Source organism: Monomorium pharaonis, chromosome 1 (assembly GCF_013373865.1).
Source record: "Monomorium pharaonis isolate MP-MQ-018 chromosome 1, ASM1337386v2, whole genome shotgun sequence".
NCBI classification, from domain to species: domain Eukaryota; kingdom Metazoa; phylum Arthropoda; class Insecta; order Hymenoptera; family Formicidae; genus Monomorium; species Monomorium pharaonis.
In genome coordinates this window covers 10620083-10633264 of record NC_050467.1, presented here as the reverse complement: position 1 = coordinate 10633264, position 13182 = coordinate 10620083, and the positions used below count along the sequence as shown (strand labels likewise).

The following is a 13182-nucleotide window of genomic DNA, read 5'->3' as shown; positions in this document are numbered from 1 at the left end:
ATGGGATCGAGATGAACATAAAAGTCCAATATTGTCTTGAGTTAGGTCTGCAAATAATCGAAATATTAACGTATAGAATCTGCAAATAATTTAATTAATTTCTATCGTAAATGTGAACAAAAAATGATAAAAGTGTGGGAAGACGGATTTGGCGCGGTTGGCAACACTGAGGACCAGCGGAAGAAACGGGTTTTAGAGCAGGGAGGGGGAAAAAAGCGGCAGTACAAAAGAAGAGTCTCCCGCGAACGGTTGAATGATCACGATCACAAATAAAGTTTCTATTACTCAATGAATCTCGTCTTCCATCTCTGATCCTACAATCTGGGGGCTCGTCCAGGATCGCGAGTCAGAACCGCAAAGAAAACAGCAGCGTCGCGGACGGGATTTCCGGGTACGAGAAAAGTAGTCGGGTGATATACGGGAGACGACACGGCGAACCGAGTCCATAAGGCGGGACAACGTTGTGTGAGTGACGACGTGGTAAAACTACATTCTGCAAGGTGGCAGATTCGGTGAGGCGCAGTTACGTGCTACGAGGTGAGACACGCGCGTATCGAAACAGTGGAACAATAACCAAAACGGCAAGTGCGACAAACACGGCAAACACGCCGACCGACATGTCGATCTGGTGACGAAGCTCGAGGACCTCGGATTGCCAACGACGGGCAGCCAAATGGTGTTATACAAAAGACTGCAAAGGACTTTAGAATCGGAAGAGAACTTGCCACAGACGGGCGAAACATCGGGGATTCCCAGCAGCGGGAACGCACCGATGGCGTTCGGCGGCGATCTGGAAAAACTACAAAAAGAAACGCTGAAGAGCCGATTGCGCGAGTTGGGATTACAGGTATCGGGAACGAAGGCGGTCCTTCGTGAAAGATTGCGGGCGGCTCTGCAACAAGGAAAGGACGACGAGGGCGACACAAGCGACGAGGAAGAGGATGTCGAAGAAGACGTGAGTAGCGTCCACGGCGGAAATATGGCAGGCGCGCGTGGCGGTATAAGAAGCATCACACGTAATACATAATAGATGGCGGTACGAGATCAGCGGTTCGCGGTCTAGGGTCACGGACCAATGAGGACATTGCTTTCGACGACGGTCACGCCACGCGCGAGGAGACGTACAACAGATCGAGAACAGTGTTGACATTCAAGGACGTTGAGGATGCGTTAGTGACATTCAGCGGAGACGGCACTCAGAGCGTGCGAAGATGGTTTGCCCTATTCAAGGAAACGGCAGAACTATGTTTTTGGACGGATGCACAGAAGGTTATATGTGTGAAAAGGTTATTGCGCGGGTCAGCGAAACTTTTCGCTAATTTTGAATGCCATGCACGATCGTATCGTGATCTCAAGAGAGCGCTTATCGAAGAATTCGGTAAAACATTAAATAGTAAACAGATACACAAGGAGCTGAGTGCAACGACAAAGAAAGCTGACGAGACATTTCAAGAATACATCTACCGGATTGTCGGCGCGTAAATACTCACTTGAACTGATCACGCGCGAAACATATGACGCCGGAATTGCCCAGCGCTGAGCGTCGCGAGAAGGAAGTGCGGGAGGGTGATGAGCAAGGAAATCACACACAATGGATTAAATATACCCTGCATGAAGCGCACGACTGACTTGCGGGCGAACGCTCTCACGAAAATTCCGGCGAACCGGCGGAATCGTGTTACAAGCCCATTGACTAAAATCGATCAGTAGACAGCATTTCACGTGTCGCACCCGGGAACCGTTGGCTCGAGCGTGCTCAAGACACGCGTATCTCGCGTGTCAAGCAACAGCTGATTGCAGCAGCTCGACACCGAAGGCTCGCCCGATATGAGCAATAGAATCGCGAACACGAATATTAGAATTAGCAAGTCACGCTGAAATCGAGATAGAAGATTCAGTATATAATAGACGGTGTAAAAGATGAAGAATCTAATAAGGCCATCTTGTATAACGCGACATCCATTAAGGGGGCATAGCAGTTTGTCGGGTTCCAAAAATCGATATTTTTTTTATTGCATTTTTCGACAGTTTAAACCTTCAAGAATGTTGTCCTAAAACTGTTTTTTTTAATTCCAATAAGTAAAAAATTTACACAATATATTTTATCGAGCAATGCACAGGCGTGCGCTTGCCCTTTTTGACATCCGGGCACGCGACACGGAAGACTCGTATAAGTCGCCGTCTCTCTAAAAATGAACAAATAGAGACAGATCTTAAATAGGAGGGTTCCCTGTATGGCCCAGGAATTGACGATAATAAGTTTAATGAATTCCGTTTTACAATAGAGTAACATCGTTCGAAAATTTTAAATTTTCTCAAAACGTTTTTCTCAAAACCATGTTTTTAAAGTCGGTAACCATGATAACTTGAAAACGGATCAACCAATCTACCTTTTTTTTTTTAACTAAAAGCTTATAAAATTTGCTTGTTTTTGTCGTATCCGATTTTTAAAATTCAAATTTTTTATATTTCTTTTTAACAAACAAAAATAAAATTTTTGGCCGAAAATCAGCATTCTAATTTTAAAAGTCCGCCATTTTGTTTAAAATTTGAATTTTAAAAATCGGATACGGCGAGGACAAGGGAATTTACTCTTCTTTAAGATCCCGTTTGGTTTTTGTGTTTCGGATGAACGGGCAAGGAGATATTATGGTTACCGCAGAATCATGCGTGGCGCGCACGGGGTAACTGCACGACCGTGAAAGAGGGGGATTTTTTAATTAAACTAGTACAATAAAATTTGTACGAGAATTACAAAAGGTGTACTTTATTATGTAAAAAGTCTCATTTTTATAGTTAGTCTCTTGGCTGTGAAAAAAATTCATGAAGAATGCCTTTTTTGGTAGCGCCAAACTGCTATGCCCCTTTAAGGAATTGCGGCAGAGGTTTGTACAATATGAGACCCAGCGAGCCAATAGAAATAAGGCGAAGCATCGATTGTAGACGGCGGGCAAGGACAAGCCAACGAGCAACACCAGTCGTGCGACAGCAACTTCTAATCCCAAGAAGTGCTACAACTGTGGCGATACCAAACATCTGGGCAAGGAGTGTCCACATAAGGCGAAAGGATCAAGGTGCTATTCTTGCGGCGAATTCGGCCACATTGCAGCAAAGTGTTTAAAAGGATCAGACTCTCAAGATAAAGATGCCACGATTAGGAGGGTTAACGTAGTATGCTCGCACGGCAATAAGAAGATATACAAGGACGTGAAGAGTCTGGATAAAAACGTTACGGCAATAATCAACTCCGGTAGTGACTTGCACTTAGTGCGATCAAGTTTTTATGTATTGCTTGGTGCTCCACAGATTCGACCGGTGACGACGAAGTTCGATGGCATGGGCGCCACAGGCCGCAGCACGCTGGGGAGGTTTACAGCGGATGTGACAATAGACGGCCTTATTCTCACGCTGGATATTGATGTGGTGCCCGATCACTTCACGACGCATGATTTTCTCTTAGGTGGCGAATTGTCCGATTTTGCAGAAATCCACATACATAGACAAAAGGCAATGTTGACGGAATTTCGTGGCGAGGAACCGAAAGCTTCTACTGACGTGACAAAGGATGAAACAACGTGGTCGGAAGTTCTATGCATCGACGTCCAAGACGAAGAAGACGAAAGGTCAAAGGACGAGGTCGATCTCAGCCATGTAAGGAATACTCAGGTAAAGGAACGCGCACAAGAGTTGGTGCACAATTATTATCCCCGGAAAACGAAGGATAGCGGCGTGAGAATGCATCTGATTCTGAAGGATGAGGTACCCGTTTATCAAAACCCACGAAGATTATCAGCGGAGCAACGGAACGTAGTAAGTGGAATTGTTGACAAATGGATCAGTAAGGGGATAGTCCTCCCCAGTCGTTCGCAATACGCTAGCCCTATCGTATTGGTGAAAAAAAAGAGCGGAGAGCCCAGGCTATGCGTTGATTACTGACGTCTGTATCGGAAAATAGTCCGAGACAGGTATCCATTATCACTGGTAAAAGACCAGTTAGACAAGCTGACGAAAGCCCAAGTATTATGTACCTCAGAACTGAAGGACGGTTTCTTCCACGTGCCCATGGACGAATCAAGCATTCATTACACATCTTTTATTACACCAGATGGACAGTTCGAATTTCTGATGGTACCCTTCGGATTGAGCAACTTTCCGGCGATGTTCCAACGACATATTAAGGCGGTGTTCCGAGAACTGATAGCCAAGGGTACAGTGCTAACCTACCTAGATGACTTGATCATCCCAGCTGAAGAACAAGACGGCTTGCGCAAACTGGAGGAAGTCCTCGACACAGCGCGCGACTACGGACTGAGGATAAATTGGAGGAAATGCGAGTTGATGACGGCCCGAGTTGAATATTTGGGATACATTGTCGAGGCGGGGACCATCAAGCCATCGGAGAGGAAAATATCAGCAGTAGCACGATTTCCGGAGCCCACCTCAACGAAGGCGGTGCAAAGCTAGGATTGACGGGGTACTTCCGCAAATTTATTCCACAATACGCACTCATAGCCCGACCTTTCTCGCAGGTGCTAAAGATGGAGGCAAAATTCGTATTCAAGGACGACCAGAGGAGGGCTTTTGATCGATTGAAGGCGGCGCTAGCAACAAATCCCGTGTTGAAGCTGTATAAAGTGGGCGCCGATACAGAACTTCATACCGATGCGTCCCGACTCGGCCTCGGAGCCATTCTTTTACAGAGAGATAGCGAGGACAATCAACTACACCCAGTGTGCTACGCGAGTTGGAAAACCAGGGGAGCCGAGGAAAGGTATAGCAGCTTTGAATTGGAAGTCCTTGCAGTAATTAAAGCCTTGCATAAATTCCGGATATATCTGCTGGGCATCCCTTTTCGGGTCATTACAGACTGCAAGGCGTTCGTGCAAACAATATCAAAGAAAGATGCTTGCCCAAAAGTAGCGCATTGGGCTCTACAGCTGGAGGAGTTCAACTACTCCATAGAACATCGTTCGGGTGCTTCGATGCGACATGCGGACGCCCTCAGCTATCTTGTTGAATGCTTCATTCTTCAAAGGACCGAAGACGCTTTAGTGACACAGATCAAACGCGCGCAAGCGGAAAACCCTGACATGCAACGGATCATAAAATCCGCGGGAAACCGCGGCAATCAAGAATTTATGTTGTCAGACGGAGTACTCTACAAGCGAGTCGAAGGCGATCTTCTTTTAGTTGTACCTAGATCTATGCAATCGGAAGTGATTCTACAAGTGCACGAGAGAAGCCATTTTGGGTGGCGGAATACGGAGTATCAAATACGAGCAGAGTATTGGTTTCCGGACCTACGTCCAAAAGTGCAGCAGATTGTGGGCAATTGCATTCGCTGCCTGTTAGCAGAAAGGAAGCAGGGCAAAGCCGAAGGCTTTTTGCAGCCCCTGGTTAAGGAAGACAGATCATTAGAGACGTACCATCTAGATCATCTGGGTCCGATACCATCGACCAAGAAAAGTTACGGTCATATTCTGGTGGTGATAGACGCATTCACTAAGTTCGTCTGGTTATATCCGACCAAATCTACGACGGCCGGCGAAGTGATTACCCGACTGAGCAAGCAGGCAGTGATCTTCGGAAATCCACGTCGAGTTATAACGGACAGAGGGACAGCGTTCAGTTCACACGCGTTCCGCGAATACTGCGAAGCGGAAGATATAGAGCACGTAATGATAACTGCCGGCGTGCCACGTGCCAATGGTCAGGTGGAGAGGATCAATCGCTCCATCATTTCTATACTTACCAAGTTGTCCCTACAGAATCCAGCGGAGTGGTTTAAGCATCTAAACGGAGTGCAACAAACAATCAATTCTTTATATAATCGTAGCGTTGGCATGACGCCGTTTGAGTTGCTGATTGGACAAAACATGCGGTTGAAGGGCGACCTAAAATTACGGGAACTCCTCAAGGAAACGACTGTCAAAGCTTTTCATCAAGAAAGGTCAGCTGCGGCGCAGAGCCAAAGAAAACATCTTGAAGATTCAAGAGGAAAACCGGAAGACTTACAACAGTAAGCGCAAAAAGCCTTCCAAGTACCAAGTTGGAGATGTTGTGGCTATTCGACGAACGCAGTTAAGTCCCGGACTCAAAGTCCAACCAAAGTTTTTGGGGCCTTACCGAGTAACCACCGAACTGCGAAACGATAGATACATCGTCAAGAAATGTGCGAGTGCGAAAGACCTAACCGGACAAGTACCTCGGTCGATTACATGAAGCCGTGGCCAAAGCATCGAGGGGTGGATCTCGATTCTGATGGACTGTCAAACGACGACACGGAGAGTCAGGACCAGATATCAGGCGACATCGGGGCCGATGCCGTCTGTCGAATAGCCGAGTGTGGGAACGGAGGATTTGGCGCGGTTGGCAACACTGAGGACCAGCGGAAGAAGCGGGTTTTAAAGCAGGGAGGGGGAAAAAAAGCGGCAGTAGAAAAGAAGAGTCTCCCGCGAACGGTCGAATGAAGTTCACGGTCACAAATAAAGTTTCTATTACTCGTCTTCCATCTCTGATCCAACAAAAGACAATATTGGACTTTTATGTTCATCTCAATCCCTTTTACCTTTTTACGAGCATTGACCCATGTGCGTTGGGACACCCTGTAAACTTGTAAAATTTTCTGTATTAGCTCGGCCTACCGGCAAATGCAAGCGCGCCGAGCGCCCGGCCGCGGCGGCCGCCTCTCCCTAGCAGAGTTGCCAGATTATGCGCAGTAAAAACCGCCACTAGAGCGAGTTAAGATAGCCCAAAATCCGCATATTCCCTAGCGATATAGCCCAAAATACAGATTTATTTCTTATTATTATTATATGTAATAAAAACAGAGAATTTATTTTTTAATTAGCCTATATATTTAATTATTAAAATGCAAAACACTTTCAAGTAAATTTTATTGTTATTAGATTGTCAAAAAAACACGCGGGTGTTTAATTGTTAAGTAGTCTTAAATATAAAAATCAACTATGCTTGCATCCAGAAGCACAACCGTTTACTAAGCGCACAGTGAGCGGTTGTGTTTCTGGATGCACTTTAATACACTGGCTATAGAATGTAAAAAAAATATTTTTAAATCAAATGAATAAATATTTATTGTTTTTTTGAAATAACTAAAATAAATTTTTTTTTTCTTAACGTATGTAAATATTTATTTTAAATTTGGATTAAATCTAAATTTACATATTTACAGCTTATTATAATACGTATGTATGCATATATTAGTATAAAAATAACATACTTCACAATGACTCAACGGGTAGATCTAGCATAGAAAATAATATGTACTCTTCTGTTTTATTACTATCAAAATAAGCAAGTGCGATATAATCCTCATTTTCAATGTCATCTTCAGTGGATAGTGCAGAACTATTTGGAATCTCAGCCTTACTGTGGTATAAAGTATACATGAAAAAATTAAATCGGGATAGCATATTCTTACTAGGAATAAAAGTTTGACAACACACTTTGGTAACCTGTAAATGAGATATAGGATATTTAAATCGATATTTATAATCTGATCTTATATTTAAAGTTATTTTGAGTTTATCTTCAAATATATGGATTATTTTATTGGCCACAAGGTATATTTACAGATGATCTTAAGTTAATATTAAATATGGAATCGAATTACTGGCTTATTTCAAGAACTGGCAACTCTGACAGGGCTTTTTTCAGCATCTGGATCTCAACTGAGCGTAACACTCCAGATCTACTGGTTTCAGCAATTGATTGAGCAGAGAGAGAAACACGAGCAGAGAGAGAAAAAAAAAGAACACGAAGATCGGAGTACACTTTTGTGATATCAACATTTGTTTGTTCGAATGCGAGATTGACGAAATGCACTTCGCGTAGAATTGACTTCAAGAAAGTCACATACAATAGATTGGTTGGATCATCAAGGATTTCTGTAAAAGTCAAAGCCTTATAATCATTTTCAGAGGCTTTTATCCGAAAGAACCCATGCAATTCTGTCCATTGATTAAGAATTTCAGAAGCAACTGGAAGCCATGACATCCAACGAGTATCACAAAGTTTCTGCAGCTTTCCAGGATTTTTTCCTTTATTCATAGTCTATATCAAAGAGCATATGTTAAGATCATAAGCAATCTTTGAGTATGAACACAAATATATTCTTAAAATAAAATAATTTTTTCACCTTGTAATATTCTTTGTATTCACTCTGTCTTAAAGCAAACCAATTGTATGTTTCTTTTAACAAGTAATTTAGGTAATCAGGCATTTTGCGGAAAGCATATTGAGCACACTTGTCCAAAGAATGACAAACACATTTTATCATCTGCAAGTTCGGTACTTCTTTTTTTAAATGAGTATAGAAGGAGTTATTCAATCCACACATGTTAGAAGCATCATCTGTGCCAATTGCAAAAAGATTTTTTGGGGGAAGACCAATTTTACAAAGATATTCCAAGAGTGTCTTTGCAAGAATTTCACCGGTGCATTTAGTAACTTCAACTATGCCTAGAAAATCTGTTACTATTGATTCTTCTCTCTGGCTGTAAAAACGGATGCAGAGACCCATAAATTTAGACGTAGACACATCGGTAGATTCATCTGCTATAATTGAGAACGGGGAATCCCACACATGTTGGACTAGCTCAGTTAATAATGCTGATGACACAACAGCTAAAATAAGTTTGGAACATTTTGTTCTATGGCGGACATGCTCAAGTTTACTCACTTTTCCTAAGATCTTCAAAAGTTCTCCAAGATGATCCACAGATTTAATAGGTGTATGCATAGCTATGTAAACAGCTAGCTGCAGATCTATATTTTTAATATCATCAGTTATACTGTCTATATATCCTATATAATAATAAAAAATAAAATCTACAATAAATAAAGCAATAGAATTAAAGCTTATGGCTCATAAAAGCTCATTGAAGCTTATATTTTTTATCTACTGTATTGCTTGTGTGTACTATATTATAACAAATTAGACAGAGTGATTCTTGTGTGTTATACAAGCAATGCAGCCGGCAAAAAAGTATCGTGTACTATAGGCTTTACTTGGATAGAAAATTTTTATATGCACCGGTGAGAACGTAAACCTAACTAAAGTAAATACCTAACGAATTATACAATATGACAATAAATCACATACCATACTGTGGCAATGAAAATTGTACTCTTCTATCTAAGGCTTTCTCTTTCTCACGATGCTTATTAGATTTTTGATGGGTGATAAAATCACTATGGTGTGCACGCAAATGGCACTTACATAATTTGCAGTACGCTTCCGGCTTACCATTTAATACATCATCCTGACAGGTTTCTTCAAGCCAATCTGTGCATCCATAGGAAATGGTAGTTAAAAAACCGTGGTGAATAGGCATTACTTGACGTAAACTTGATTCAATGGCTAATTTAACATTTATTTAATTTATTGTTTTTTCAACTATTATTTCTCACTGAACATATATATATAATATATAAACTTAATCTCAAAGTATATAGTATACAGAAAAATAAGGTTAAGATGGTATAAATGTGATACTCACTCTTCAATTTTGGCTCTGTCAACCACTTATTTTGAAAACGTTTTTTGCATTTCTGCCACTTACCCATCATTACATCGGCTGTGTTTCAAAATTACTGTCAGTACAAAATCTATGGTGTACACTGATCGGCAGGAATAGTGTCCCAAGCCAAACTTTCTTTCTTGCTAAGGCTACATTCTAAAACGTCCTCTCCGAGGAAAATTTTACTCAAAGATTGTTCCAAAACGTTACGAGCGTTTCCGATTGGTTTCTCGCCTATGACTCGGAGGTGTTCCAAAACTAGAAAGGAAATCTTCGTATTTCCTTCACCGAGTAAAATTTTCATCTGCGTTTTGTGCAAGGGAACCACGAGTAAACTGCGATGATTGGTGGAGAAAGTAGCTAGACTGAGAACGGAACATGATATAACGTGACGTTACGTAGGTTAAACGAGATTAGAGGCTGAATCAGATTTTGATTATAATAAAATGGAGAACATTCCACTTCTCTTTGAATTCAACTTTGAATTCAATAGAAAGCTATGTGCCCGTAATAAATGCTAGTAATCACTATCCTGTTAAAGCAGGCAAAGGGCATATATTTTTATACAAGATACGTAAGTATTCAATTTTTAGTGTATATTATATATCATATATAATACTATGGTAATTAAATATGCCATTATTTAATGTTATCTTTTATCGAATTGTGTACACAGAAAGTAAATTTGTCAAAGTTCCTGATGCAATTCAAATTAGGAATACATATAACCTTAATTCAAACCACTGCACGTCTTTCTGTGATATACCTATAATTAATACATATTATCCTATTCAATATACTATTATTTGTGATGAAAACCGATTACCAGTGGAAGCTGATGACAAACATTTATTACTGGTTGAAAAGGCATGTAAGTATATATTACATCTTAATATATAGTATCTTAAAAGTTTTATTTTAGTTTAATGATGAATAATATTGTATTTTTATTTTATATCCTATTTTTTTCTTTTTACAGCAGGAAAAACTTTCAGAGTTGCGGATTCCCCAAATGTTCGCAAATTTTACAATCTGCAGTATTCTTCTGTTAAAAATGTTAAAAATCAAATGCAACCATCTACTTTAATCGTCAAAGAGTTGCAGCAGCCCTCGTCGACTATGACAAATCAGGCAGAACATTCTATTTTGCTTAATAAACAGCTACAGGAATCATCATCTATTATGAAAAGTCAGGCACCATCTTTGACTTTTAATCTGCTTAAATTGCCATCGACTGTAACAAGTTACGTGCAATCTCGTGCTTCAACGGACAAGCAGTATTCTCAACCTTCATTCATTAGTAATCCAACAGAATCCAATGTTTTGAACACAAATGAACTGCAACCATATGAAACAGTACCTCCACACAATAATAATAATGCATCAGGATCCCAAGTACAAGTAATACTTTCAAAAACAAAACGCCGGAAAACAAATGCAGATACTCCTCGAGATATATAAACTTCTATTTCTTGTTTATTGTAAGTGTGAAAAAAGTCATGTGGCACATCAAGATTTTTAAAATTTTACATTTTACTTGTAGCTTCGTGGAAGCATCCTGCGATTTTATGTCTCATTCATCACTATAAAGAAAATATGCGTGTTATGAATAGCAATTCTAAACGCCATGAGGAAATATGGCAAGATATATCAGATGTTCTGGCCAAAGAAGGATATCATTTTTCTCACTTGCAGTGCGAGGATAAGTGGAAGTATCTTAAGAAATTATATGTAGAGACAGTAGACAAAAATAAGGAGTCAGGAACTGCTGAGAATACATGCCCTTATTTTAAAGAATTTCATGAAATTTATGGCTCACATTCTGTCAATCCTCCAGCACTTGCTTCCAACCGAACTCTGACAAATATGTCTGTTGTACCTGAAATTAGCTCGGACTCGGAACAAGAAAGTATACCAAAGAAAAAAAGATGAAACTCAAAGCAGCTCGAGGCATGGACGGATATTTTTCGCAATGATGCTGCTGCCAGAGAAGAGGCACGACAGAAACGCCACGAAGAATTATTGGCTTTACAAAAAGAGCATATACAAACACAAAATACTCTGTTGGCAAAAATATTGGACAAGTTATCTTAAATAATTTGTTTTTAAACTAAAATAATATATGTGTGATAAATCACATGTATAGCTTTTCTTTTTAAAAATGTTTGTATGTCATTGTACTTTATATGCATTATAGCTCCAGCAGACCAACGCGATTTCGCGCGCGACGAAATCGCGTTGGTCTGCTGGAGCCATTATACTTTATGCATAATCTGTGATATCATTCTTTTCACAATTTTATTTTGCCAAAGATTATATTTTTGTTTGATTCAAGCCTTTATTAAATTTAATTATGTTTACTTAATTTTAATTTTATGTTAATGTAAGGGCTTGCTGCTTTATATAGTTTAAGATGTTGCTACAAGCGTTTGGGGAAAATTTCGTAGTGGAGATATGCCCTTAGGGCTTTGTTTAAAGTCAATGCTGAGGAAAATAATTGAAATAGAAAATAGAACTATTTGAAATAAGTATTTTGTGCAGAAAAATAAAAAAACAAATAGTATGTTACATTTATATTTACATTTACTTGAAACAAGATATTTATTTTACATTTCGATATATCTTGGATAAAAACTTTTCTTTTTTTTATTGTTTATATACTATTGCCATTTTCTTAAAAGTATAAATAAAAAATAGAAGAAACTTATCTATAATAAATCAAAATGTAAAATATCTTATTTCAAGTAAATATTGATCTTCAATACTGTTTGCTTTTTTCATATTTTTTTATATTTTCTATACAAAATACTTATTTCAAATATTATTGATAGATTTATTTATTAAATTTTTTTATTAAATGTATTTTAACTTTTCCCCAACATTAATCTTAATTGAATAATTTTTTTTCTTATTTATGCAAGTTAAGATTAAAAATTTTTTATTACGACTTCTTTTTCAGACTATTTCGTCAAGTCACCCGTGAGAAAAGATGCGATGTTGCGTTGTTTCTATATTGTATATTGTGTATAAGCGCGAGATAAAAAGCTTTATTTGATATGAAATTTCTGACCGACGCATATTAAGCTGTGGGTTTAAAGTGATTCCACGTATACCAATAAAGAGTACTTTACTTACGCGATAATATACCTACGGCGATTATAAAGATCTCATTGTGATAGAAACTGGAAATTTTAATGATAAGAGTATCTTATAAACAAGATATTTTATTAAGTATTTAAAATTTTTTCACACAATGTTTCATTAAATTTGATTAAATTTAATTTTAAAAATTAAAGTTGATGCATATCATTAATATTACGTTAATGCTAAATGTATAATAATTTTATAACTAAAGTTCAAAATTCAAGTATTATTTTGTCTATTATCACTTTACTACCAAAAAGTAGTATACAGTAAATGTATTTTTTTTTTAATAAAAAACTGATTTTAAATATATTTTTCTTCAAAACTGTTTTTACTTATTTCATTATCTTACATTTAAACATGTTGAAGTTAACTTGCTTGAATGTGCTCATGAAATTCTTTGAGTCAAGTTAATCTGTCATTTAAATAATTACGCTTTCTTTGGCCAGGTGTAATGTTATCATTATTATCAATTTCAAGTTCTTCGTATAAATCT

The 13182-nt window shown here is 38.8% G+C and overlaps 2 protein-coding genes across 3 annotated transcripts; one reads left to right on the top strand and one right to left on the bottom strand.

The window, feature by feature from the left end:
- Positions 1 to 7171: 7171 nt before the first annotated feature.
- LOC118647840 lies at positions 7172 to 9960 on the bottom strand. 2 transcript variants are annotated; one of them, XM_036293524.1, is made up of 4 exons: positions 9585 to 9960; positions 9125 to 9307; positions 8159 to 8787; positions 7172 to 8073 (listed from the first exon to the last, which is right to left on the bottom strand). In XM_036293524.1, the coding sequence occupies exons 1-4, from the start codon at positions 9589 to 9591 to the stop codon at positions 7630 to 7632; spliced, it is 1263 nt and encodes a 420-aa protein (XP_036149417.1). In that variant the 5' UTR covers positions 9592 to 9960; the 3' UTR covers positions 7172 to 7629. The 2 variants fall into 2 exon arrangements, with proteins under 2 accessions (XP_036149417.1, XP_036149414.1); XM_036293521.1 differs by having other exon boundaries at positions 9125 to 9960.
- LOC118645009 lies at positions 9779 to 11469 on the top strand. The gene is made up of 4 exons (XM_036285191.1): positions 9779 to 9817; positions 9960 to 10116; positions 10219 to 10413; positions 10522 to 11469. The coding sequence occupies exons 1-4, from the start codon at positions 9779 to 9781 to the stop codon at positions 11001 to 11003; spliced, it is 873 nt and encodes a 290-aa protein (XP_036141084.1). The 3' UTR covers positions 11004 to 11469.
- The last annotated feature ends 1713 nt before the right edge of the window (positions 11470 to 13182 follow it).